The 26,686-nt window shown below is 49.4% G+C and overlaps 1 protein-coding gene across 3 annotated transcripts; it reads left to right on the top strand.

Annotated features, from left to right (window-relative positions):
* On the top strand, positions 1-25,788 carry CORO6 (coronin 6). Of its 3 annotated transcripts, none has more exons than XM_061604751.1 (11): positions 1-210; positions 3,809-4,024; positions 13,122-13,244; positions 14,771-14,900; positions 15,538-15,719; positions 18,375-18,494; positions 20,612-20,716; positions 21,413-21,558; positions 22,714-22,771; positions 23,627-23,857; positions 24,645-25,788. In XM_061604751.1, the coding sequence occupies exons 2-11, from the start codon at positions 3,827-3,829 to the stop codon at positions 24,765-24,767; spliced, it is 1,416 nt and encodes a 471-aa protein (XP_061460735.1). In that variant the 5' UTR covers positions 1-210; positions 3,809-3,826; the 3' UTR covers positions 24,768-25,788. The 3 variants fall into 3 exon arrangements, with proteins under 3 accessions (XP_061460735.1, XP_061460736.1, XP_061460734.1); XM_061604752.1 differs by lacking the exons at positions 1-210; positions 18,375-18,494 and adding exons at positions 223-699; positions 17,036-17,155; XM_061604750.1 differs by lacking the exon at positions 1-210 and adding an exon at positions 227-699.
* The last annotated feature ends 898 nt before the right edge of the window (positions 25,789-26,686 follow it).

Below are 26,686 nucleotides of genomic sequence, written 5' to 3' on the forward strand. Positions count from 1 at the left end.
TCAATGGGGGGAGCGCTGGAGATCTGAGATGGTGGCGGCGGCAGCTGCACCTCCAGCCGCATTGAGGCCCCTGCGCCAGGCGCTGCGTGCCAGCCCGCCCCGCCGGACGCCACCCAGCTTGGCAGCGCCTGCGGAGGGCCGGCCAGAGCGAGCGGAGCCCCCAGGCCACGGGACGGTGCGCCCCCTCTTCTCCGATCCCGGGAAATCTAGGTGAGGCACAGCTCCCTGGCCCTGCCACCGTGCGCCCTTGGAGAGCGGGCGCAGGTGCGTAAAATGGAGAGGGGAAGGGGGTCCTTCTCCCCCCCAAAAAAGACTACAGTCAGCTCAGCGGCAACCTGGAAGAAGGCTTTTCTTTCTCTCCTCCCCCCCAGCTAGCCCCCTCCCTGTCTCCTCCCCCCCTCAAAAAAAAATCCAGAGCTGCCGCAGAAGCAGGGCTATATTAGGAAAGTGACCTCCGGGGTTGCATTGCAGCGCCTCGCCTTCTATAGCCGCCGCAGAGCCGAGGAGGAGCTCCGGCCTCGGCCTCTCTTCTGCCGCCCCCCCCTTCTCCTCCTCGGGCCCATTGAGAATTTTTCTTTTTGGACCTTCCTTTCCCTCCCCCCTCTCCATTCTCGCAAAGCAGAATCTGGATCCCCGGAGGGGGTCTCGTCTTCGCGCAAAGAGGTTCTGGGCTGTCCCCCTCCGCGTTCATACGATCAGGTGAATGCGTGCGCGTTCAGTGCATGAGCCCGGGCTGGCGCGGGGTTATCCCGGGGTGTGCGCCTTGCATGAACCACCGTGTGTGCGTGAGTGTGTATAACTCTTTAGGATTATATGTAATCTTGCACCCAGACCTAAATCCTACTCAGAGTAGACCCATTGTGGTTTTATGATTAATTGAATTTAACCACTGCTGGCTGCCTTTTAGTGCCTTATTATACACCCCATGGAAACAGCGGTGATGAATTATATATATTTTCTGCTGCATTATTCTTGTATCATTGATAATTCTGTTCTTTGTAATCTTTTGAAAACCCAACTTTAAATTATTTTATTTTATTTTTAAAACTTATATACCGCCCGACTAGCAATAGCTCTCTGGGCGGTGAACATAGATACAATAAAATACAATATAATACAAAAACATCAGTCTAAAATCAAATTTCACAATCTAAAAACAGCAAAGGCTAAAATCAAATTACAAACATTACAATCATTAACAAAAAATTAAAATGCCTCAGAGTAGAGAAAGGTTTTAACCTGGCGCCGAAAGGATGATAGTGTCGGCACCAGGCGAACCTCCTCGGGGAGACTATTCCATAGTTCAGGGGCCACCACTGAGAAGGCCCTTGATCTTGTCACTGCCCTCCGGGCCTTCCTATGAGTCGGGACCCGGAGGAGGGCCTTCGTAGCAGACCGTAGTGTACGAGCCGGTTCGAGGTCCCGCGCCGTATAAGGCTTTATAGGTTAATACCAACACTTTGAATTTGGCCCGGAAGCGTATTGGAAGCCAGTGCAAGTGGGCCAAAACAGGTGTTATATGGTCAGACCGCTTCGTTCTTGTTAGCAGTCTGGCTGCCGCATTTTGCACCAGCTGTAGCTTCCGAAGAACCGTCTTCAGAGGTAGCCCTACATAGAGCGCATTACAGTAATCCAAACGTGAGGTTACCAGAGCATGTACTACTGATGTAAGATCCTCCTTACTCAGGTAGGGACGTAACTGGGCTACCAATCGAAGTTGGTAGAACGCATTCCGTGCCACAGAGGCTACATGAGCCTCAAGTAAATGTCTTCCCCCCCCACTTTATTTAAAGATATATAAAAACATTTTAAAAAACACACAGGTGATTAAGCAGTATCTAAATAGCTCAAGAAAGTAAATTTAGCCCTGCCCATTGATTTCAATGGGTAAGTACATTTCACTGGATAATAAAAGTTAGTTAGTCCTGCTCACTGATCTCAACGGGTCTCCTCTGTGTATGACTTAGGGTGCAATCCAACACATACTTACCTGAGAGTAAGTCCCACTGGACCCAATGGAGCTCACAATGGAGTTGGATGCAGCCCTTCGTCTTCATGCCCGAGTGCAGGATGGGGGACATCCGTGGCCTTTTGAGAGGTCAGAGGCGATGGAGGGACAGGCACCTCCAACATCAGGGACTTGCACAAATGTTTCCATTCCTGCCCCGTTGTAACTAATAACCCTAAGCCGGTGCATATCCATTCCCTGTTTAACGCTCCCTCCCCATGTAGAATTTGAGATTGTGAACCCTTCAGGGCAGGGAACCAGCCCTCTTGGAGCCTTTAGCCTAGGATGGCCCTCTCTAAGCCCCCAAAGTGTGGTCTGTGGGTCACCGGTGGTCCGTGAACTTCACCCGGGTGGTCTGCGGCACTTCCACATTCAGCATTCACACTTATTTTTAATTGCACTTTTGTTGCTTCTTCTGTGTCTCCTCTTGCATTTTGTTGCGATGCAAAATGGGGAAGTGGTTTGTCAAGACCCTCAGCGGTCTTCAAAGGATTCGTGGGGGAGGGGATTTTTGGGGACCGCTGGTCTAAATAATTGTGGCCATGCATGCCTCTTTGCGACAAGGACTCTGGGTTTGCTTGCGTCTTGAGTGTCCACATTCCCAGAGGATGACGGCCTGGGATAGGTCTCAAGGGAGGCCTTTTTGTGTTGGTCAAATTGAACTTAAATGCAGCCATGGGCCCTGAACTCCATGTGGGAGGAAGGGTGGGATATAAATTTAATAAAATAAATCTCCTTCTTTCCCAATACTGAAACTTGGGGTCATCCAATGAAACTGGGAGGAGATGCCAAGCAGACAAAAGGAAGCCTTGGCACAGTGAACACATGTTATAGCCAGCGTGATCTAGTGGCTAGAGTGTTGGACTCAGACCTGGGAAACGAGGGTTCAAATCCCCACTCAGCCATGAAGCTCTCGGGCCAGTCGCTGCCTCTCAGCCTAGCCTACCTCACAGGGCTGTTGTGGGGACTAAATGAGGGAGAGAACTATGTACGCCAACTTTGAGCTCCTTGGAGAAAAGGCGGGATATAAATGTAATAATAACATTTTAGAGCCAGAAGTTGTGGTGATGACTACTAGCCTTAGATGGGTTTTCAAAAGTGCTGGACAAATGAATGGAAGAGACTATTAGTTTTGACAACTTAATAGAACCTCCCTGTGCAGGAGCAACCTACCTCTGAATGCCAGGTGTTGAGAATAAAGAGGAGCTAGCCCTGCTTTTCCACAATATATCTGGTCTGACTACTGTTGACACACAATGCTGGCCTAGATGGATCTCTGTCCAGTCCAGCAAAGCTCTTTCCGGAACTCCCGGGTGGAGGACAAATTGCATATACCGCTAATTAAGGACATAGTACTATTATTATTATTATTTAATTAAATTAATCAAAATGAACCCAAAGTGACCTACAATAAAAAGATTAAAACCAATATAAAACACAAGAAAAATAAAAAATAAAACAAGTTTTAAGAGTTCATGGCTCAAAGAACTGAGCTACGAAGTCTCAGCCCGCCCCAGACTTTACTTGGTCACAGAAAAATAATGAAGTGCTCCGTAGGGGGGGAAAGTTGGGGAGCCACTGGAATAGATTAACCTGGAGGAAATCACGGGCTGCAGGATCCCTGAACAGGAGCCCTTCCTTTAGGAGGTGAGGATATTCTGCAACATTTTGTTGCAGGTCCTACTTTTAAAAACAAAAATTGTATACTATGCAGGCCTTTTGTTCTGTGCCCTTTGCTGATCCTTTGTTCTCCTTCTGTCTTCTCCCGCTTCCACCCTTTCTTTCTGCTGCTCATCAAAGAAAAAGTATCTGTCCACCATGAGCCGACGGGTGGTGCGTCAGAGCAAATTCCGGCATGTGTTCGGGCAGCCGGTCAAGGCCAACCAGATGTATGAAGACATCCGGGTCTCCAAGGTGACGTGGGACAGCTCCTTCTGCGCCGTCAACCCCAAGTTCCTGGCCATCATTGTGGAGTCAGGCGGTGGGGGTGCCTTTATGGTGTTACCCTTGGCCAAGGTACGTTGGGTTTTGCGTGGACAGCCTCCCTGCTCTCTGCCGGGAGGGGGTCAAAAGTTTGGAGGAGGAGGCTGTTGGCAGTTGCTATACTCATGATGACTTGTACACAATGGAGACTGGCATGTCCGATGTCAGTGGGGCATTGAATCCACTCCTGGTTTTAGTCTGAACTCCCAAGGAGCTGTCCATGGTTCTGAACTCAATGGCTCTCCAGTTGTTGCTGGACTCCAGTTCCCATCATCCCTGACCGTTGGCCATGCTGAGAATGAGTTCTCCCTCTCTAGAACTGGCCTTGGCTTTTCGAAGTAGGAACTAACAAAGGCTGGCTGGCTTGGGACTCTTCTCAGTCTCCAACCCACTCTCCATTCATGTTGATTGGCTCGTAGGGCACTGGAGACATAGGGACTCTGCTGTGACCTGGCTCCCAAAAAAGTCAGGGGTCTAAGACCTCCCCCCCCAGTACCCAGGATGACTGCACCCCAGGGTGGGTCCCAGCTGCCTCTGTTGTGGGGGCCGTGTGTGGTTGAAGGAAGAGAAAGGCAAGCACCTGGCAGTCCTCCCCCCCCTCGCCCGCTTCCTGTTCCCAGGGGGATTGTTTCCACCACATTGTGGAAGTGGGGAGAGTAGAGCTGTTATCATAAGAATGGGTAGGCCCAGGGCTTATCAGGAGATCTGGAGATGTCCTTTAATTGGGAAGGAAATCAACCTCTTTGTGCCTATAAAGTTGGTTAGGGGTAAGCGGGGAGGGGGGGCAGAGAAAAAGGGAGGTTAAAAATGTGAGGTCCCAGGGGAAATTAGGATTGTGTCTGTGTGTTACACCAGCCGCATTATTCCTTGGTAAATCTTTGCAACGTGGAGGCTACCAACTGATTTAAAGGGATTTGCCAGTTGATTAATTGCAGTTGATTGCAATCACAGTTGATCAATCAGTTCATGGGTGAACTGGTTGAAGACATGTTCAGGTCCTCGAGTCCTTGAGCAGAGGGTATATTGGGCTAATTTTTTTTTTTTGAGATTTGCGTTTGTGTGTGTGATAGCCTTTTTTTTAATGGGAGGTTGAATACTGATTGTTTAAATTAATATGTACACACACACACATTTCCTTCTTTCAAGAAGACACAAGAACAAAAATAGCTTTGCAGAAAGAAAAAGATAGCCAGTATGGTTAGCTGTCACCTGCTTGATTGTTTCCAGTGAATCAGCTGAAGTTTCCAGTCATAAATCTACCACTTAAATGTTGCGACTTCACATAGTAGCTTTTAGGGCATGCAAAGAGGAAATATTTATTACGAGTGGTAGACCCGTTGAAATTAATGGACCCAAATTAATCATCTCCATTATTTTCAGTGGTTCTGAGTAGAATCAGCATTGGACATATTTTCTTAATTATATTTTTATATCTTACATTTCTAGTTACGACTTGAACTGTGCAAGTTGCAAACCACCCATGTTTCCTTGGCAGTTTCCTTGGTGGTTGGCAAACACACGAAATGTTAAAACAATATAGTTAAAAATGAACTTAAAACCTATTAAAAACATTGGAAAACTTTTTTTTAAATAAAAAAGGTCATCTCACTGGTTTAATGGATATGTTAAAATGGGTTGAGGGGCGTGGTAGAAACCTGTGTTGACACCAGGTAGGCCAAGGTGCTAAGTGGGCATTATCAAACTTATATTCACCTGATCTGTCAGAATAAAATAGTCTCCCCAGTTCCCATCCAGGTCAGGTGATCTGGAAGGCTAAAGCAGCTGATGGCCTTGTAGTAGTTGCTATAATTATTTACTTACATAATCAGTGTGCATGGTATTTTACAACAGAATAGGTCTCTGCCCCGAGGAGGCTACAGCCTAAAATTTGACACAGTGGGGAAAAAGCAACAGAGGAAAGGAAATGAAGGCAGGGCTATAAAACAGGGAAGCAATATTCCATTGTTTCAGTTACACGTGCTTAGAGATACTTTTATTTAATTGATTTTCTTACATTTAAATCCTGCTTTCTGCCCTGGAACCAAGAGTCGCTAGGGGACTAGGAAAGTTGTTCCAGACGCTTCATGGACAAAGTGGATTTTGAGGAATATCTTCTAGGTTTGTCTCCCATGTCAGTGCTACTCAGAGGAGACCCACTGAAGTTAATGGACATGGCTAAATTATGCCCATTAATCTGAATGGGTTTACTCTGAGCATGGCTAACACTGGATACCATCCCTAATCGTGTTGCTATTGCCATTGGTGTTAAGTATACTTGTGCTTTTTGGATACTCTATTCATAGGGATTTCGTGGTAAGAGGTATTCAGAGGTGGTTTACCATTGCCTTCCTCTGAGTTTGGATGCGTCTTAGTCTGGTGTCTCAGCTTTGACCATTCCACCTTGGGTGCCCCTGCTAGGAGTCTAGCCTCTTGGTCTAGACTCCTGACAGCATGAGAGAACTAGAAAAGGTCCTCAAATGCAAAGGTGTATCACTGACCACTAAAGTCAGGATCATTCAGACCATGGTATTCCCGATCTCTATGTATGGATATGAAAGTTGGACAGTGGGAAAAGCGGATAAGAGAAAAATCAACTCATTTGAAATGTGGTGCTGGAGGACAGCTTTGCGCATACTATGGACCATGAGAAAGCAAAATAATTAACAAATTAAACCAGAACTATCACTAGAAGCTAAAATGATGAAACTGAGGTTATCATACTTTGGACACATCATGAGAAGACCTGATTCACTAGAAAAGACAATAATGCTTGGAAAAACAGAAGGGAGTAGAAAAAGAGGAAGGCCAAACAAGAGATGGATTGATTCCATAAAGGAAGCCCAGACCTGAATTTACAAGATCTGAACAGGGTGGTTTATGACAGATGCTGTTGGAGGTCGCTGATTCATGGGGTCACCATAAGTCGTAATTGACTTGAAGGCATATGACAACAACATACTTATGCTATTTATCATGTTGCTATTTTGTTGCTGCTGTTTATTGATTTATATCCCAGTTTCATACCAGGGGGTATTCCAGGCCACTGATGAGAAAATTTGGAAACAGAAGGAAATGCTTGAAAAAACAAACAAGCATCCTGAAATCAGCAAGGAAAACTTAGAGCAGACAAAACCAGCAGATTTTAATAACAACATCACAGCATCCGCCCGCCTGCCCCCCCACCTCATTAAAGGCCCAGTCCTTGGGAACTGTAGCTTTGGAGTGGGCACTTTGGAGAACCTAATTACCAGTCCCACAATCCTTTGGTGAAACTGCTACACTTAAACTAGGATTACACCGATATAAGTTTGTTGTGAAGATTTGCCCCTAAGTCTTTCCCTATGTGGTTTGTGACTTCTGGTCCTAAGCTTGATCCAACACCTGTCTGTCCTTTTTTCTTTATTACTTTTTTGCTTGCTTGTTTGCTTGTCTGAATCCTGTCCAACTTTCAGCTTCTCTCTTGACCTCCACTGCCACAAGCAGTGTGCCTCTGAATCATACCAATTGCTGGAAATCACAAGGAGGGAGAGTTGCTGTTGCACAGGTCGGGGTAAAGAGGTGTGTCATGCCCTGCTTGTGGGTCTCCCATTGGGGCCTCTGGTTGGCCACCGTGAGAACAGGATGCTGGACTAGATGGGCCCCTTTGGGCCTGATCCAGCAGTCAGGCTCTTCCTACGTTCTTCTGTTGATGTCTGCACAAAATCTTCAGTATCAAAAACCCAGCGCATATTCCCCACCCCCATTTCCCATTTCACAGAAAATCCAATTACTATTTTTTAAAATAACCACTGTTGCCAGAAACCCATTTGCAATGTCTGAATGACCTTTTTGCAATATTAAGCCCCTCTCTGGAAGCACCCTGAAAATAAGCTTGTAGCAACAGCACTCTGGATCCTGTCACTCCACGGCAGCTATCAAGTGCCTGGATGCAAAAGACAATGGGACTCCTGTACCTTTAATTGTGCAGGAAATGCCTTCTTATAAACATATATTAAAGGTGCAGGAGCCCCTTATTCTCTTTTGCATCCAGGGGTGGAGAGGTGTTTGAGACCCAGATTCAGAATCCTGAGAATCTTATTTAAAAAAACAAAACCCAGATTTTGATTTGTGAAGACTGTAAAGGCAAGCGTGGAAGTATATTGGGGAAATAGTTAAAAACTCAGAATCCAGGCCAAGTGAAAGGGGGATGGATATAAACAGGGGCAGATTTTACCCCCAGTAACTTGCAGACACAGCTTGGATCATGCAAGCTAGTGAATGTAGGTAAATGTTGTTTAGTTTGCATCATTTAAGATGATGGCCAAACCCAAAATTTCTGGACAATGGTTTTTGTCACCTGGATAACTTCATCATCATTTCCATCAGGGATGGGGGTATAGATGTGGCCCTCTGTGATTGTTGCTGGACTCCAACTCCCATCACCCCTGACCTTTGGCCATGCTCACTGTTGGAGCTGCTAGGAGTTGGAGTCCAGCAACTTTGGAGGGCTACAGAGAGTACCCATACCTGCAGTAAAGTATATATAGTGCTAATTCTTGCTTCCAAATTCTTGTTCCTGTCTGTTGAGTTCTGTTGGTCTGCTATCTACTTAACATTAATTTATTTTATTGGCATGGCTGTCTGGTTGAATTGAACTTCTTAATGTGGAGTTCTTTAGGGTTGTTTTTTTGCCTTCATCCTCTAAAGCATTTGCAATCCCTTCTGCTTTTCAATCACCCATGAATTACTTACTGCAAGGGTGGGGGAATGTCAGTGATGGGTGCGGCCAGAGGCAAAAAGTGGGCGGGGCAACGGATGTGGCTTTCACCTTTGTACATTCAGCTACTGTCCAGTCTCCCCTCTCTGGATTGTCACCTTGTGGTGGTGAGTGGGCTTCCGTGTTCCAATGAACCCTGTGAGCGATGCCGTCAGGAGTCATGTACTCCCAGCAGGGTCACCCATGGCTGTCAGGTCAAGGGAGAGGAACCAGACAAAGAACGATCCAAGAATGTCCTCAACGGCAGAACAGGCGGAGGATAGCAATGTGTATGTTGCAACAGCTGTGATGGCGGATGAAGGCTGCAGCAGATAAAGGACTTCCAATCGTCGTGGTAATCCATGCCATTGGATCAAAGCCTTTTCCTGTCAAGATTGTGTGTTGATCGTCATGCGCCAATCTCCCCACACAAAACAAATTCACGCACAGGCATCTTCCAACCAAACCAGTTCCGTCTGGAAACCTACGTCCTCACTGTGTGGATCCTGAATTGGCCTCCACAATCACTTACGGACCCACTGCTGAAGACCTTATCTTGGAAGACAATCTTACTCGGCCATGAGTGATCGCCAATGAACGAATGACTGTCCAGCCATGCGAAGTCAGATGTTTCTGTACACACAGAGAGAGAGATGACGCACCTTCAGCCAGGCAAGCAACAAGTGTTATCACAGTTCAGAGGCATATTCCAGCCAGGCAAAAGCACTTGAGGAGAGTTTGCAACAGGGCGGGTAACAGAAGGTAGGGGGGCTCAGGGAGAGTCTTGAGGGCCGGTTAGAGAGATCTGGAGAGCCACATCTGGCCCCTGAGCCTGCGATTGAGATTTCTTACCCCTGACTGGCATGGTTCCATGCCAGCCAAAACCTTAATGTAGGCGTTGACTGGTATCAACCCCACCTGATAAACCTCTCTCCAGTTGGGTACTGATCTGTTGTGTTGCTTCTGTTGGGTCAAAGAAATGGGCATCTTTTCGCCTTAAGTACTCCTCAGCTTCATTGGGTAGACTAGGACCTGGGAGATCTGGGTTCAGATCCCCGCTCAGCCAGGAAGCTCTCAGGGTCACCCTGGGCCAGTCACTGTCTTAGTCAAACCTACCTCACAGGGTTTTTGCAGGGCTAACGAGGAGGTGCAGAGTAGTAAGCGGCAGTAACTCAGCCGAAAGCTCTGCTCACAGCCGGAGTTCGATTCCAACGGAAGAAGTCGAATAAAAGGGGTCGAGGTCCACTCAGCCTTCCATCTATCCGTGGTCGGTAAAATGAGTACTTGGCATACGCTGGGGGGTAAAGAAAGGCCAGGGAAGGAACTGGCAATCCCACCCCATATATACGGTCTGCCTAGTAAACGTCGCAAGACGTCACCCTAAGAGTCGGAAACGACTCACACAACAAGTGCGGGGACACCTTTACCTTTTAACGAGGAGGAGAGAGGCAACCCTGTATGCCACCTTGGGGGAGGAAAAGGTGGGATATAAATGTAATAAATAAAGATTTTCAGGGCGGGCTTATGCAGCAGTCTTCAATGAAAAGGGCATTTTGAAAGTACAAAATGCCAATTAATTTTTTTAAAGTGTGTATTTTTCAGCTGCTTCTTTGTGGGCCATCCTGCCCCAACACATCCCGCTCTCTCCATTGCCCCCCTCTCTTTTCCACACTGGTGCCCACTGGTGCCCTCTTCTTCAGCTGCCCAGTCGCAAGCGCCAGCCTCTCAACACCCTTGCCCGGGCCCGCAGTGTTCCTACCACTCCCTGGCCATGGCAAGCAGCAGATGAGAGACAGACTTGAGCAGTTGGCCCGTCAGAGGACAGCTCCTCCGCTCACAATAATGAATGACTCACTTCGGGAACAATTAAAATGATGGCAGGAAGTTGGGGTGGGGGGGTCATTTTTTCCACAGCTCAGGTTTCCAGCTGGGCTGTTTACTGTGCGGCGCAGCTCATCGCGGGAGAATGGCTCTAGGACGTGGCTGGCTCTCAAGGTTATGTGGCTAGGATGGGGGTCACCAAGCGTCCTTGGCTTTCTCTGGGCTGCTGTGATTCAAGTCCCAGAGACCCAGGACCACCCTCCAGCCCCCAGTGAAGACAACGCAGTGCTGCTGCTGGGAAACCAAATGTGGCCCCCCAGGCGTCTCTGTCTGGCCCTCAGAACCCTAACCAGGCCCCACCCCCTTACTGGCCCTGCATCACATCCTCCTAGGGAATTTTTGCCTGGCTGGGATGCGTCCTCGAACTCTGATCCCGGCCCTTTCTTGCCTGCGTGGAGGACAGAGAGGGGTGCTTGTAGGAACTAGCCTCCTGTACAAAGGCAAAATTTACATCCATTGCTCCGCCCACTTTTGCTTCTGGCCACACCCAATACTGGTATATGGCCCCCAGAAGGTTTCCCAGGAGGGCATGTGGCCCTGCGTTATCAGAACCTGTTCAGATGCTCCCACAGCCCTGAAGCACACAGGGTTAGCCAGCATCACTTTTCAAAATGCTGTCCCCACGAGATTGGTGAGCATCTCCATATGCTTACTCAGGCAATCCAGAAAGGAGTTAAGGTGCATGCATGATACGCAAAAGAAAGTATAATAAACATTTAATGCACAAATATTATAGAACCAACATAAAACCACTAGTATGATACTTTATTTTGTGTTCTGTACGTGCACCTTAACTCCTTTCTTGAGCATTCTGCTTTTTTGTAAAGGTAGATTTTAACTTTCCAGCCCTTGCTTGCCTAGGCAGCCTCAAAGCACACGGCAGACAGACCCTGTGAAATTGTAAGCGAGGCTCATAGAAGACTTTGCTGCCCATTGTTCCAGCAATACCAGTTGGTAGAAATCACAAGTGGGGAGAGCTTCTACCGCTCTGCTCAGGGCCGGTTTGGGGACTTCCCATTGGAGCATCTGACTGGGCCACTGGGGGGACGCTGGACCAGATGGGCCCCTTGTGGCCTGATCTAGCTGCAGGTCTTTTCTGATCTTCTTATGTTCTTACTTATTTTATTATTTTTGCCCTCTGTTACTCCAAACTCAGGGCAGCATACTAGATTCTTCCCCTTATCCTCCAAACATCCTTACAAGGTAGACTAGGCTGAGAGGGGTGCTGTGACTGGCTCAAGGTTCAGGGGGCTATGTGGGGATTTGAACCTAGGCCACCCAGGTCCCAGCCCAGCACTGTAACCCTTGCAGGAAGAAAAGGTGATGACGCGTCTCTGGGTCTAAAATATTACAATGTATGGATGTGTAGGGCCTGATGGATCGATATATGCCATCCAAATGTCCAAATACATATCCAAATGAAGTTGGCGTTTATAGAAAGTATGTTCAAATGCAGGCAGGGCGTTTAGGTCATGTTTAGCCTGGGCTTGTTTAGCCTGGAGAAGAGAAGACTGAGGGAGGTATGATAGCACACTTCAAGTACATGAAAGGTTGTCACATAGGGAAGGGCCGGGATCTCTTCTCAATCGTCCCAGAGTTCAGGACACAGAATAAGGGGCTCAAGTTTCAGGAAGCCAAATTTCGACTGGACATCAGAAAAAACTTCCTAACTGTTAGAGCCATACGACAATGGAACCAATTACCTAGAGAGGTAGTGGGCTCTCTGACACTGGAGGGATTCAAGTGGCAGCTGGACAGCTATCTGTCAGGAATGCTTTCATTTGGATTCCTGCATTGAGCAGAGGGTTGGACTTGATGGTCTTATAGGCCCCTTCCAACTCTACTATTCTATGAGGTCACCAAACCAATGCATATTAGTTGGCGGGTATTTGTCTTTCCAGGCTCGCAGTATGATATTCTTAGCGACCGTTAGGGCACATGAAGTCCATTCTTGTTGTCCCATATAACAGGCATGTAATTTAAGGGGGAACTTCTTGACTGTAAGAAAAAGGAGCACAGCTCAATGGCAGAGCATCTGCTTTGCATTCAGAAGGCCCCCAGCTTCAGTCCCCGATGACATCTCCTGGGAGGGCTGGGAGAGAGAGCCATGCCTGAAATCCTGGAGAGCCGCTGCCGGTCAGTGCAAAGGCAACACTGCGCTAGATGGACCACTGGTCTGACTCAGGATAAGGCTGCTTCGGGCGTTCCTAAGAGTGGTTCTGCTGGAGGGACCTCAAGGAGAGGGTGGACAGGCATATCTCGGAGATGCTTTGGCTTTCCTGCACTGAACAGCAGAGTGGATTAGACTGATCCCTCGTCAACTCTAGCATTACTTGAATGTAGAATGCGCTTTATTTATTCCCTGCTGAGTAATGTTCTGTGGCCGGACATAACCTGCTCAACAGGGCAGGAAACCTTTGATAGTTTGGCCTGCTTTTGCTGGGTGGCTTCACAGCAGAGGGGCAGGAAGGATACTCTTTCCGGAAGCTGCCCGTCTCTCTTGTGTGTTTGCAGACAGGCCGTGTGGACAAGAACATCCCCTTGGTAACAGGGCATACGGCCCCTGTGCTGGACATCGACTGGTGCCCCCACAATGACAATGTCATCGCCAGTGCTTCTGAGGACACGACAGTCATGGTAAGTGATGGCCATGGTAAGTGATGGCCATGGTAAGTGATGGCCTTAGTGGAGCAATAGCATCAGATTTGGAGACTGGGATATCCTGAACTACTTTAAGTAAGTAGTAGTAGTAGTGGTGGTGGTGGTGGTAATAATAATAATAATAATAACAATAATAATAATAATTTCTACCTCTCTACAACAAGACTCAAGGTGGAGAAGGAAGCTGGAGATAACTTTTGCTTATAGAGAATAAAAAGGGAGGGGAAGTGGTAAAATAGATTATTTGGAACTGTGTCACCTACATATATTAAATAATATATAATGTTGCTTAAAATTAAGCTTATCAAATATTCAGAATACCTTATAACACTAATATAATACATCATAAAATTAATCTTAAATACTGTACTATACTATAATAATACTTAATACATAATTTCATGATTTTTCTTCAGGGAGGAGGGGGAACCTCAGCCCTGAGGGTCAAAAGTGGCCCCCAGGCCTCTCTGTCTGGCCCTTGGGACTCTCCCCAGGCCATACCCCTCACTGGCCTTGCTGCGCACCCTCGAATGTCTTTTTTCGCCAGGCCAGAATGTGTCTTGATAGTGCCTGTTAGTTACCTGGATGGAGAAGGTTGTGTGAGTGTGCGTAGAAACTAGCCTATTGTATAAAAGATGAAATGTGCATGTGTTGCTCCGCCCACATTTGCCGCTTGCCCCGCCCACCACCGGCAGGAATCCCAAAAGGGAAATGAGGCTGAAAAGGGCTCCCCATCCTTGATTGACTGCTATCATGAACCGAACCATCAGGTGTATAAAATATTTTTTGACCCAGGTTGCTTCCTAAGTTGCTGGGCCCTGCTCACGCGTCCTGATCTCACCCGGACCGTGGCCGTGCACTCGGACACTGACTAGGAAGTGTCATTTAGAAATCATTAAAAGAAAGGATCGTTTCCGAGGCTCTTCAGATGTTTCGGATTAGGTGGTGTTTTAAGGCTGCTGATTCTCTCGGCCGCCTGGCGAGATCAGGTTGGCTGCCACCTTCTCCTTTGGGAGCCGGAGCGTGTGAAGGTTCCCCTTTAAATCACTGGAAAAGGCCGCCGGGCTGTTTATAGCTAAGGCGCTGGGGCTTCAGCCTGGCTTCTGCCATGCTGAGTATGATGCAGCATTTTGGGCTAAGAATAGGTCTGCGCATGATGACTTGGCAACTAAGAATAGTTGGTTGCCTGGCGTTGGCTGGAGGGAAGGATAGAGGGAGATTGCTTCCTCTTATCCTCCCGCCCCCCCCCAATTCCTCCTCCTCTTCCTTTGCACAGTGCGTTTAAAGCAGTATCATAGCACTTTGAACAGTCATGGCTTCCTCCCAAAGAATCCTGGGAAATGTAGTTTGTGAAAGGTGCTGATAGTTTTTAGGAGACCCCTCTTCCACTCCCAGAGCTACAGTTGTTTTCACCCCTTCCTTTATCAGAATCATAGGGACATCAGAGGATGCCTTAAACAGAGTCACTGAACCTTCTTATCACCACCTCTCGGTCCTGCTAGGTCTGGCAGATCCCGGACTATATCCCTGTGCGCAACATGACGGAGCCAGTCGTCACCCTCGAAGGGCATTCCAAGCGTGTGGGAATCCTTTCTTGGCATCCCACGGCACGCAACATCCTCCTGAGTGCAGGTGAGACCCTCTCCCCAAATTCAGGCTCGTTGCTGCCCCCGCGATTGCTATCGTTTGCAAGCCCCACATCATCCCAGTCCATTGGCTATGCCAGCTAGGATTGGTGGGACCCGTAGTCCAAACCATAGGGAGGGCCCCAGGCTGGGGGAAGCGTTTCCCTTTGAGCTCCTTGGAGGAAAGGCGGGATATAGATTTTTAAAAATCAAGCAAAGCAAACCTCTGTCTACATCTCCCTCTAGATTAGCCTTCCCCAACCTGAATGTTAGAAGATTCAGGATGGGGACAGGGAGGATTTCTTCTACAGCACTATGGAATTCGCTCCTCCAAGAGGGCCGCTGACTTGGATGGCTTTAAAAGAGGATTATTAGACAAATTCATTAGAGTTGCTGGGAATCACAGGGGAGGAGAGTTGCTCTTGCGCTCAGGTCCTGCTTGTGGGTGTCTGGTTGGCCACTGGGAGAACAGGATGCTGGACTACGATGGGCCCCCTGTGGCCTCACCCAACTGCTGAAGGGCTTTTCTGGTGCCCTCCCAATGTTTCGGTCTCCAGCTGCCATCATCCCTGACCACTGGCCATGCGAGGCCGGCCGATTGCCGCCTTTGGGCCATTTATGAATTCCCCCTTTCCCTCCTGCAGGGGGCGATAACGTGATCATCCTCTGGAACGTTGGCACCGGGGAGGCACTCCTGTCTCTGGAGGACCTGCACACCGACCTCATCTATAACATCTGCTGGAACTACAACGGCAGCCTGATTGTGACCACCTGCAAAGACAAGCACCTGCGGATCATCGACCCCCGGCAGCGCCTGGTTGTGGCAGTGAGTAATCGCTACTCGTGAGCTGGTACCTTCCCAGACCTCTGTCTGCCACTGAGCATGAGTGGACAGCAGTGGTGGCTGGTGGCTCTGTGTCAGTGGGGCAGTGGGATCCGCTCCGGGTTTTTGTCCGAACTTTCAAGGAGCTGTCCAAGGGGCTTCAGTGTTACCGGCCTCTCAACTCCCAGTAGCCTTTGCCAGCCAGCATGGCCAATGGTCAGGGACGATGGGAGTTGGAGTCCAGCAACATCTGGAGCCGGAATGCTCATGTTCCGCATCCCTGACTTAAAAGCGTCACACCTCTTGCTGTGGCCCAGATTCCAGATGTGTGAGAGGAGCTGGCAGTGGATGCTTGCTTGCAGTCGGTGAACTTTGTTCGTGTGCAAAGACCTTCTCTTTGTACATGCTCAGAGGTACTGTTCTCCCCATCCTGTTCTACAATGCTTTCTAAAGAATAATTCTGTGTTTCAAGGGTGAGCGTGGATGTCCCTTAGCAGGTTAGGGAGGCACTCGAACTGTGATGAAAATGGGATGGCAAAAGGGCATTAACAGATAAGCACAGCGTGGCTTTGCACATGCGCCAACCTGTGTGACCCTCCTCAAGCCAAGCATTAGGCTGAACACACGCATCCACCAGAGATTTCTACATGCGGATCCTCTACCCCCAAGCTATGACTCTTCCCCTAAAAAGAAACTAAGACTGTAGTCCTTATGATTCTCAAGAAAGGGCTGATTTACATAGTAACATAGGAAGCTGCCTTACACAGAGCCAGACGATTGGTCCATCTAGCTCAGTATTGTCTACATTGACTGGCAGCAGCTCTCTGGGGTTCCAGGCAGGAGCTTTTCCCAGCCCTTACTGGGAGACGCCAAGGATTGAACCGGGGACCTTTGGCATGCAAGGCAAATGCTCTGCCACTGAGCTACAGTCCTTACCTTGGGGGAAGAGCAAAACAGTCCCTGTCAGTGTATCCATGGCAATTAACTATAGTTTATCGCAATCTGTGAACTGGGAAATAGTTTGCAAAATGAGATCTGACTCTGCCTCAGACCCAAAGCATCCTCCCTCGGATGTTCATTTGTGCCCGGAGTCCATGCCCAGTTTTACGCTCTCAACACACATAAATGTGAACCTTTCCCTTAAAGGGGTGCAAGCACTCCATGTGGGAACTGAGCCAGCGGGGATATGATCCTTCCGTTCCCATTTTGCTGGGGCTGACCCTTCCCTCCGCAGTGTTGGTTCTTTGACCTGTACTAACAGTTTGTCTTGTGTGTGTATGTCTCTGTTTGGTCCTAACCCGCTAACCCGTCGTCGCCAGGAGAAATTCAAGCCCCACGAAGGCGCCCGCCCCGTCCGGGCCATCTTTATGGCCGATGGCAAAGTCTTCACCACCGGGTTTAGCAAGATGAGCGAGCGGCAGTTGGCCCTGTGGGACTTGGTATGGCAATAGGACCCCCGGTGCACTGATGCTGCAGGGCGTGGTGGGCGGTGGGAAAGTGTTGTGGGTGTTGTGTGTATGTGTGTGTGTGTGTGCCATCCTGGCTTTTCTGTCCGCAGAAGGAGAAGAGAGTGAAAGAGAGCACCCTGGAACCCATATCCCAGTACTTAGCGAGGGGTGCCAAGGCATTACCTCTGTTTTAACACCTAAAAGAGACATGTACTGAACACTGAAAGGAAAAATGGGCCATCAAGGGGCAAAAACAAAAACAGCCAACTCTTCCCCCTGCAACCGTTGTGCAGAAAACTTTCCCTGAACTGGGCCCCTGGAGCCAATTGTAACTCGCCACAGGTGAACAGGCAAATCTGCCAGGGCTCACCCTGGTTTCCATTCCATGCTCTGCACCTAGCTTCCCAATGAGATGTGGATATGAACGGAGATAAGTGAGAAGGGTTGGAAGCCTCTGGTTTTTCCTTTCTTTTTTTTAAAAACACTCTGATTTTGGTGGTACTTCTGGTCCTTAGCCTGAGTTCACTTTTTGGGCTTTTTCAGCAAAAGACATTTCCTCCGTGGTTTCTTGGTCCTATATGCATTGCCTCCACCTGGGGAGACGCCAGTTGGATACACACCATACTTTTAAACCACATAATTTCCCCCAGAGAATCCTGGGAGCTGTACTTGGTTAAGGGTGCTGGGAACTGTAGCTCTGTGAGGAATAAACTACAGTTCCCAAGATTCTTTGGGGGAAATAATGTGCTTTAAACCTATGCTGTGTGCACAGCCAGAGATTCAGCAACAAGGATGCTGTAGGCAATGGGGTATTGCAATCTGCTCCAGGTTTTGGTCTGAACTTTCAGGAAGCTGTCCAAGGTGCTGAACCTTGGACAGCTCCTTGAAAGTTCAGACTAAAACCCGGAGCGGATTCCACTGCCTCACTGACATGGAGCCACCATCCACCACTGGTGGAGGGGAAAAACTTGCAATGTTGCATCAACTAGCAATGTTGCACCTGTGGTTGTTTCCCTGTCCTACCACTTGGGGGCGCACTTCTAAGGGAAAAGAATCACCTCAGAATTCTAGGGTTTTTCCATCTGGTGGTGAGTTTTTTCCCCACTGTAAAACAAAGCACAGTCTCTTCACCCTTCTCTCCTTTCCTCCTCCTCTCCCGTCCTGCCTTCCTCTTGAGACGCTTAACCCTTTCTCTCCGCTGCTCACCCAGGAGAGGTTTGCGCCCCACGAAGGGATGAGGCCCATGCGGGCCGTCTTCACCCATGATGGACTTGTCTTCACCACTGGCTTCACTCGCATGAGCCAACGGGAGTTGGGCCTCTGGGATCCGGTAGCTGGGCTGCATGGTGTGGAGTGTTTTCTCAAAAAAAACCCCAACCCTCATCTCTGGGAACGTGGACATTTCCACCAACGTGGCTACCTCTCCAGGCATGCACGTGTTTTGGAGACAGGCCAGGAAAAAGCAGCTGCAAAGTTCAGACAGGGGCCCAGCCCCGAATGATGTACCCAGGGCACATGTCATCAGAGGCATTCACAGACATCATCAGAGCCCTTCTGCTGCTGGATCGGGCCAAACAGGGCCCCATCCTAGTCCAGTCTCCTGTTCTCACAGTGGCCAACCAGATGCCAGATTTGACTACATGCTGCCGTCACTGATGGCAAGCGAAGTCAAATGGAGAGTGAGAGCAGGGTGATATAAATGCCTATAAGACCCTTCTGCTGCTGCTGGATCAGGATCCTGTTCTCACAGTGGCCAACCAGATGCCCCAATGGGAAGCCTGCAAGCAGGACCTGAGCACAACAGCAGCACTCTCCCTGCATGGGATTCCCAGCAAACTGGCATTCAGAGACATTCCACCCCCAACAGTAGAGGGAGAACGTAGCCACTGTGGCTAGTAGCCACTGATAGCCTTATCTGCCATTAATTTGTCTAACCCGCATGTATACTCAAGGAAGATGCCAAGTCTCAGGAAAGGGGTGTAGGAAACCCAGAGCAAGGTGGACCCAGAGCTCTCTGCAGAGGAAGGCTGTGAACACCGCCGTGCCGCTGAGACCTGGCTCCATGTCACTGGTTCTTAACCAGGAAAGAGGAAAGAGCTTAAAATTAAATCACAGAGGCACGCCACTCTAGGTTGTGTCTAACATTAGTCACACTCAGAGTAAACCCACTGAAATTAATGGACACGGCTATAGGCCCATGATTTTCACCTGTAGTTTTTTCTCTGTTTTGCCACTTGGGGATGCCCCTCAGGGGTGGGGCACAGGGTCTGCTCTGAGTAGAATTTAAGCTGGATACAACACATTGATCTTTTTTCCTCCCCTGTTAAGATAAATATGGTAAATGCCCTGATAAAGAGTGCTTTATGGTATGCCATACTTAGATGTTATCTGGGAGATGTAGTCCTCCAGTGCTGTAGTCTGCATAGGCTAGGATGGCATTGGGGACTTTATTCCCCATCATGCATTGTGGGAGGAGGCCAGTTTTACTGCATTCCCCTGAATATAAGGACTGTTGGATTCTGATCAACACACCCACCCCTCAACAGGTGATGCTAAATCCCCAAAATCTTGCAGTGGTGTGAATTTGCAGTGGTGTGTGTGTGTATGGGGGAGGGGGAGTAGCAATGCATGCTGGGAGTGGTGTGGTTCTAAGGGGGCAACGCATAGGAATTTGGAAAGGGTGTTGGAAGAAAGCAAAGGACCTTCATGACCTGCGGGGGGAGCGGGGAAGTTAAGTAAGGGGTATTTCCCCCCAAGAGGAGGGGTGTTAATCCCAGAGTTGCCACAGGGGGCAGCATTGCCATGTCCTTCCACAGCTGGTATTTCCTGTAGCTTGCCTAGAATTCCTGCTTTGCGCTTGGAGGATGACCTGGACTTCAGCACATGCTCAGAGGCACTCTCTCCTCACTCTGCCCCTTCTGAGGACTGAGGATTGGAATCCTTTGAGGCAAAACGATGGAGGGTGTCCCCCCCCCAATAGCTAACATTAAGAGCAAGGAAATTAGGTGTCTCTCTAGTTTAAGGAGTTTGATCAGAGGGTCAGACTAGATGGCCTTTGGGGTGGAAGAGCACCTGCTTTGCATACAGAAGGTCCTGCGTTGTCAACTCTGACTGGCAGCTGATTTCTCTGGCTTAGAAAAGTCTTTTCCTATCACTCCTATTCCTATTCACTTGCCGCAAATCCTTTTGAAACTGCAGATGCTGGAAGGGGTTGAAAGTGGGCCCTTGTACATGCAAAGCAAGCACTCTGCTACAGAGTTGCAGCCCCCCTCCATATTGGCAGTGTGCCTCGGGGTGGGGAGATCTGACCCATCCTTGATTGGGTACTTCTGGGCTACTGGCAGGGAGAAGCCACACCCATTGGGCATGTGCGTGATTGTTGTGCCGTTGCACCCAGCCTGGTGAGAGCCCCCTGTTCCCTGAACCCTCCCTCCCTCCATCCCACAGAAGAACTTCGAGGAGCCCATAGCCCTCCAGGAGATGGACACGAGCAATGGAGTTCTCCTCCCCTTCTATGACCCCGATTCCAGCATAGTCTACCTGTGTGGCAAGGTAAAAGTGGGAGGGGTGGCATTTGGCGGTGGAAACCTCGCCCTACCAACTCAACTGAGAGATCCCCTGCCCCCTCCCATTCCCTGAACAGTGTCCATTGGTGCTGGGCATCCTAAGCGCTACTTTCAGAATTGGTGCCTGGGTTTTTTGCTTTCCTCTGCCCTGCCTGTCCCTTTTTCCTTTGGCACCAACACATCTCCGGCTTGCATATTTGCAAAGGACGTGTCTGAGGGTCAGCATCTGCCCATGTGGCCCGGTGGTAGCTAGAGTGTCCTGGATCCTGAGGTTCAGCTCTCCACTCTTGCCAATGAAGCTCCTTCGGTGACCTTGTGCCAGTCATGTGCTCTCTCAGCTTAACTACCTTGCAGGGTTATTATGAGGATAAAACAGGAAGGGTGGGGAAGCGATGGAACTGCGTACATTGCCCTGAACTACTTGGAGGAAAGGCATCGATAATAAGATGCCTCCAGGGCTTATATCCAAAGGAAACATTTAACCTTTCAGGAAAGTAAGAGGAATGCCTAATATATTTCTCCATGCTCTGCTTTGCAATACCTCCTTGTTGATAAAAAGGACGGCATGCAGTGAGCCTTTCCTTGTGCCCTAAAATGTGTAAGATTCATGCTAATTAATGTTTTTTTTCAAACAAGGCAACCAAATGCTGCCTTCCCTCCTAAATCTCGTGCTTCCGTGCAGGGGGACAGCAGCATCCGGTACTTTGAGATTACAGACGAGGCCCCCTATGTCCATTACCTGAGCACTTACAGCAGCAAAGAACCCCAACGAGGAATGGGTTTCATGCCAAAGAGAGGGCTGGATGTCAGCAAATGCGAAATTGCTAGGTATGGCTCAAGGTGCAAGAGATGGAGGATGGCTACTGGGGGGGGGAATGGCTGGCATGTTTGAACCCCACTAGAGATATGGGGGGGGAGGCAGGCACACCTCTGTGGGTTATCTGGAATCCCTTTGAACTGGGCAAGGCTTCACTTTCGGAAAGGAGACAAACTCTGGTGAGTGCCGATGGATTATAGTGAAACGGGGAGATTTTGGCATGCTCAGGGGAAAGCCAAGATCTAAAGAAGTAGAAAAACATCCTGCAGAGAGCAGCTGTTAGGGGAAACTAATGGCAAACGGAGGAAGGGGGGGTGGAATGGAGTGTCCTAGAAAAGGGCTGGAACCCTGAACAGGAACAGATCCCATGTGTTATTTCCTGAGTGTGGATTTATGAATAAAGGTAAGTTTAAATGTTTATTATTGTTTTCTTTTTTAAAAAAAACCGGGGTGGGCTTAATCATAATCAAAGTACTGGCCTAAAAACCGGCTAAGACTTGAAAATGGCAGATAAGTGTGACTGGATTTCCAGCTACGTTAAAAAGAGTGGAAAAATTAAACGGCATTTGCCTGAAGATGCAAAGAAAACAACGAAGGCACCGTGTGAGCTTCCCTGGGGAGAGGACTGTGCTGATGGCGGGGGAGGAGATAGCCATAGAGAAGGCCAATTGTCACTCCTCACATCTTGTTCAGTGGGGAGGATCTGGAAAAAAGCCCCCAACAATGACCTCTGTGTACGGGGCAGGCTGATGGAAAGGTCAACGATGCTTTAGGTGACGAAGGTGCAAGCACCAAGCATTGATTGCACCCATCCCATAACTGAGGGATGGGAAGTGTGAGGCCCTGAGACTGAATCTGGCCCTCCAAGCCTATCTGGCCCTCGGGATTCTCCCCAGGTCAGCCCCTCCCCGCTAGCCTCACTTCACACCTTCCTTGAGTGTTTTTGCGTATGTGTGTAGAAACCAGCCTGTTGTACAAAAGGGAAATTTTACACTAATTGCTCTGACCACTTTTTTTTGCCCCTGGTCTCGCCCACCACTGGCATGTGGCCCTTGGAACGTTGTCCAGCAGGGAATGCGGCACTCGGGCTGAGAAAAGTCCCCCACCCCTGCCACATTCTGACTTTGTGAACCCCTTTTCTTCTTCCCCTCTCCCCCCCAAAACAGGTTTTACAAGCTGCACGAACGCAAGTGTGAGCCCATTGTGATGACTGTTCCACGAAAGGTGAGTTATCTGGGGACTGTACATGTGTGTGTTCTGCCTCCTTTTCCCTTAAGTACATTTGCACGGCGTACTTCCAGGTATCCCATTCTGCCTGCGACTCTGAGGAAAGGCCCTCCTCTGCTCTTTGCAAGAGTCCAAAGAAAAAGCCCCATTGAATCTAGCAGGACAGTCCAGCATCCTTTAGAGCTGGGCCAACTGCAGCCCTCCAGCCCTCTCCATTTAGCCTGGTATTGCCTGCTCTGACTGGCAGCAGAGAAGGCTCCTGTGGAGATGCTGTCAGGGATTGAACCCAGGGCCTTCTGCGTGCAAAGCCAGGACTCAGCCCCTGAGCTCAGAGTTCCTTTCCATTTTAAAGCACCCTTCCCCAACTGAGGGGCCTCAAAATATTTTGGAATCCCAACACCCCTGACTGTTGGCTGTGCTGGCTGTGACTGACAGGACTGAGGAAGGTTAAAGGATTAGGGAGCAGATGATGAAAAACAACCCCCACCCCACCCTGCCTGAGAGAGCTGCTGCCAGTCAGAGAGGACTGCATCACGTTAAGACAGGCTAATAAGTGGATCTGGAATAAGGCCGCGTCCAATGTCGCTCGATTTCTAGGCTGGACAGGAATGCAAGTATGTAGGATGTTGAATCCTATTTACCTCAGCATTGTCTACACTGACTGGCAGCAGCTCTCCAGTTTGTCAGAGGTTTCTCCCTGCCCTACCTGAAGATGCCATTGGGGACTTGAACCCGGGATCTTCGGCGTGCAAGGCAGATGTTCTGCCACGAAGCTACAGCCCTTCCCGCAGGAGGAACGGTGTAGTATTGATTCTCTCATACTTCTGTCTCTCCTCTGCCTGTTCCGGGCAGTCCGACCTCTTCCAAGATGACTTATACCCTGACACGCCCGGTCCTGAGCCAGCGCTGGAGGCTGATGAGTGGCTGGCAGGAAAGGACGCGGAGCCCATCCTAGTGTCGTTACGGGATGGCTACGTCCCTGTCAAGAACCGGGAACTCAAGGTCACCAGAAAGAATATCCTAGACAGCAGACCTCCCACGGGGCCACGACGAAGCCGATCTACTTGCGACTCTAATTTTTCGGTGAGTTTGTCTCTGCTCATCCCATCTGCGTGTTGCAGGGGAGAGGTATAAGCGTGGTGAAAATTAAAAGTGACTCTCTTATATCTGGAGTTCTCTCTGCACCAGAGTTAGCGCCACCTGGTGGCAGTTAAAGAAATAACCACAAAATGCCCTTCAAGGCACTTTGATGCTGTTCAGTTTACCCTAAAGCATTGTAGTGGATAATGAGGTGTTGATGGTCCTGGAGGGAAGTTTTAAGTGGCAGCTGAGAGGGACTGAATGGCTGCATATGGACTCTTCCCCAAAGACTGTGGTCTTATGTGCGTGGACAGGCCTCGCTGGGGAAACGCAAAGTTGAAGAGAGCATTTTGCACAAATTTTGCGGGATCTTTTAAATTTTATTTCCAAAGCTTCATGTTGGAAAAATTGCAGGTGTGACTAACTATTATTGTTGCAGTTAGAAGTACTTCAGTGTAGTTGCAATAGGTTATTTGTACTAGAAGACCAATACATGGTTGAAAAGGGTGCTGGAGGCGTCCTGGGAGACAGCAGTTGGCCCAAGTGTTTAGGGGGGAAGGATGTAAGACTAGAAAAGCTAGAACTAAACTTTTATGCAAGCTTCTGCCACTGCTACCTCCACCAGGTCTAGAAACTTATTTCCCCCAAAAAAGAAGAAATGAAGAGTGTAGCCTTTCCAGACAGCGAGTAGATCAGGGGGGTGGGGAGTGGGGGAGAGCTTCTGTCAGTCCTCTTACTTCTCTCTTTCTCCCCCTGCCTTCTCCCCTGTCTCCCTTTGCCCCTCAAAAAGCACTCCACCCTGGAGGAGCTCCTGGAAGAGATCCAGTCCCTGCGGCAAACTGTCCGAGCCCACGAGAAGCGCATCTCTGACCTAGAAAACAAACTGTGCCAGTTCACCAATGGGACGGACTAGCGTGTGTCGTTCCCCCCCCCCCGCCACATCGGCCTTGCCTAGGATACCTGCCCCCTCCTCCTCCAGAGACCCAGATTCTGCCTCGTTCTGCATCTTTCTCTTGTGGGTCAGCAGACTTTGCAGTGTGTGTGTGTGTGTGGAGGGAGCACCTACTGGAAACAGCCCTCTGCCCGGACACCCCCCCTCTGTTAGCTTGGACTTTAATCTCAGTCGCTTTGGAGTGACAAGCAGGGCCTTTTCAGGGAGAAGAGCAGGCGCAGAAGACATCTCTTGGGCCCCTGCCCCAGAGAGGCGTGCCAGAGGGGCGATGCTTTGACCCCTCCAGAGGTCATTCCGCTCCTCTTGGCATCCAGGGACCCCAGAGTGGACCTGCCCACCACCCTTTCTACCTCAGCCTTCCCTCTCCTTGCAAGGAATGGACACATTATTTTTTGGGGATGGGTGGGAGTGTTTCATGCCACATGCTTGGGGTGTGTATGTTTTGGGGTGCAGTGAGTAGGACAGCTGAACCTTGAGGTTTGGCGCCATTGCAGACTAGTCCAGTTCTAATGAAGGTGGAGGCGGTGGGTGGGTAAGGGAAAGGGGCAAGTATTCTTGGAGGGGAGCAAGACCCTGCAGGCAGGGGAAAACGTTGGCTGGGGGGAAGTCGCCGTGCTGGAAAGGGCAAGATGTTCTCTTGGAGCCGTGATGGTGGGTGCGCTCGCTCCTTTGTGGAAGGGGGAGTGCAAGAGAGCAATACAGGGGGGTATCTGTCTCCTGCCTGTGGGGAGGTGTGGGGGGGAGCTGTATGTATTCTACACACACACACACCTAGACTGGACAAAGTCCCTCATGGGATATTGCTCAGGCTTGTAACAATATGCCAAGGAATTGGGGGAATCCCTGGATTTGAGCAGGCAGAGGACCCCCCCCCAACGCTTGCATTGCAAGGCTGCAGCCTCTCTGGTGCTGAGGAAACCGAGGCAGAAGGTCCATCGCTCATTTGCAAATGCTGATTAAAATATAAGTGCAGTTAAAGGTGCTCATCAGACATTTCCTCTCTTCTGTTTGGGACGGGGGGGGGAGGTGGACAAATGAAAAACTGTTGTGTTCTAAGTCGGCGTCCATCCAAAAGACAGTAGTGTGTAGTGGTTGGAGAGGACTGGGAGAACTGGATTCAAATCCCCACTCGGCCACCAAGCTCAGGCCAGACCGGTTGCACTCAGCCTAACCTACTTTGCAGGGTTGTTGTGATGATAAAAGGAGGCCACGAGACAGCTCTGTGGATAGGATGGGCAGGATTTTAAACATGTAATAAGACTAAAGAGGCTTTTTTAACCACAGAGCAGCAGGAGAGCCCCTGCTGTGCATGCAGAAGATTCAGCCCCCAATGGCAACTCAGACCCCTACCTGAAATCCTGGACAGCTGCTGCCAGTCAGACCCCAGCCGCATTGGCCAGTGCTCAGGTATGAAGGGAGTTGTAGTCCGAAATTTCTGGAGAGCACCAGGTTGTGGAGGAGTGGTCAACACCTGACTGGCAGCAATGGGTCTCCAGCGCCTTCCCTAGAGCATGCCTGGGATTGAGCCAGGGCTGTACCACTGAGCTACAGTTCTCCGCCTTAAAATAAAGCAAGATTCTTGTCCTCATGGTTCTGAATAAAGGGCTGATTTCATTAGGAAGCGGCCTGATATAGAGTCAGGCCTGTTGCTCCATCCAGCTCAGTTGTGTCTGCACGGACCGGCAGCGGCTTCCCAGGGTTTCAGGCAGGAGTCCTTCCCAGCCCTGCCTGAGATGCCGACATTGGCGACTGAGCCTGAGACGTTCTGCATGCAAAGCAGGGAGTGGGTGGGGGGGCTCTACCACTGAGGCACAGTCCCTCCCGGAATAAAACACAGTGGCAACTGGCGTTCCATAAGTTCATCTGGAGAAAATCAAAAC

The sequence above is a fragment of the Rhineura floridana genome, chromosome 21, assembly GCF_030035675.1.
Source record: "Rhineura floridana isolate rRhiFlo1 chromosome 21, rRhiFlo1.hap2, whole genome shotgun sequence".
NCBI classification, from domain to species: Eukaryota; Metazoa; Chordata; class Lepidosauria; order Squamata; family Rhineuridae; genus Rhineura; species Rhineura floridana.

What these genes read in the sequence shown, in the direction of transcription:
- CORO6 (XM_061604751.1), top strand. Translation starts at nt 3,827, where the DNA reads ATGAGCCGACGGGTGGTGCGTCAGAGCAAATTCCGGCATGTGTTCGGG. An exon ending in GGCAGCGCCTGGTTGTGGCA is followed by an intron (nt 15,720 to 18,374) that starts GTGAGTAATCGC and finishes CTGCTCACCCAG; the next exon opens with GAGAGGTTTGCGCCCCACGA. An exon ending in TGATGACTGTTCCACGAAAG is followed by an intron (nt 22,772 to 23,626) that starts GTGAGTTATCTG and finishes TGTTCCGGGCAG; the next exon opens with TCCGACCTCTTCCAAGATGA.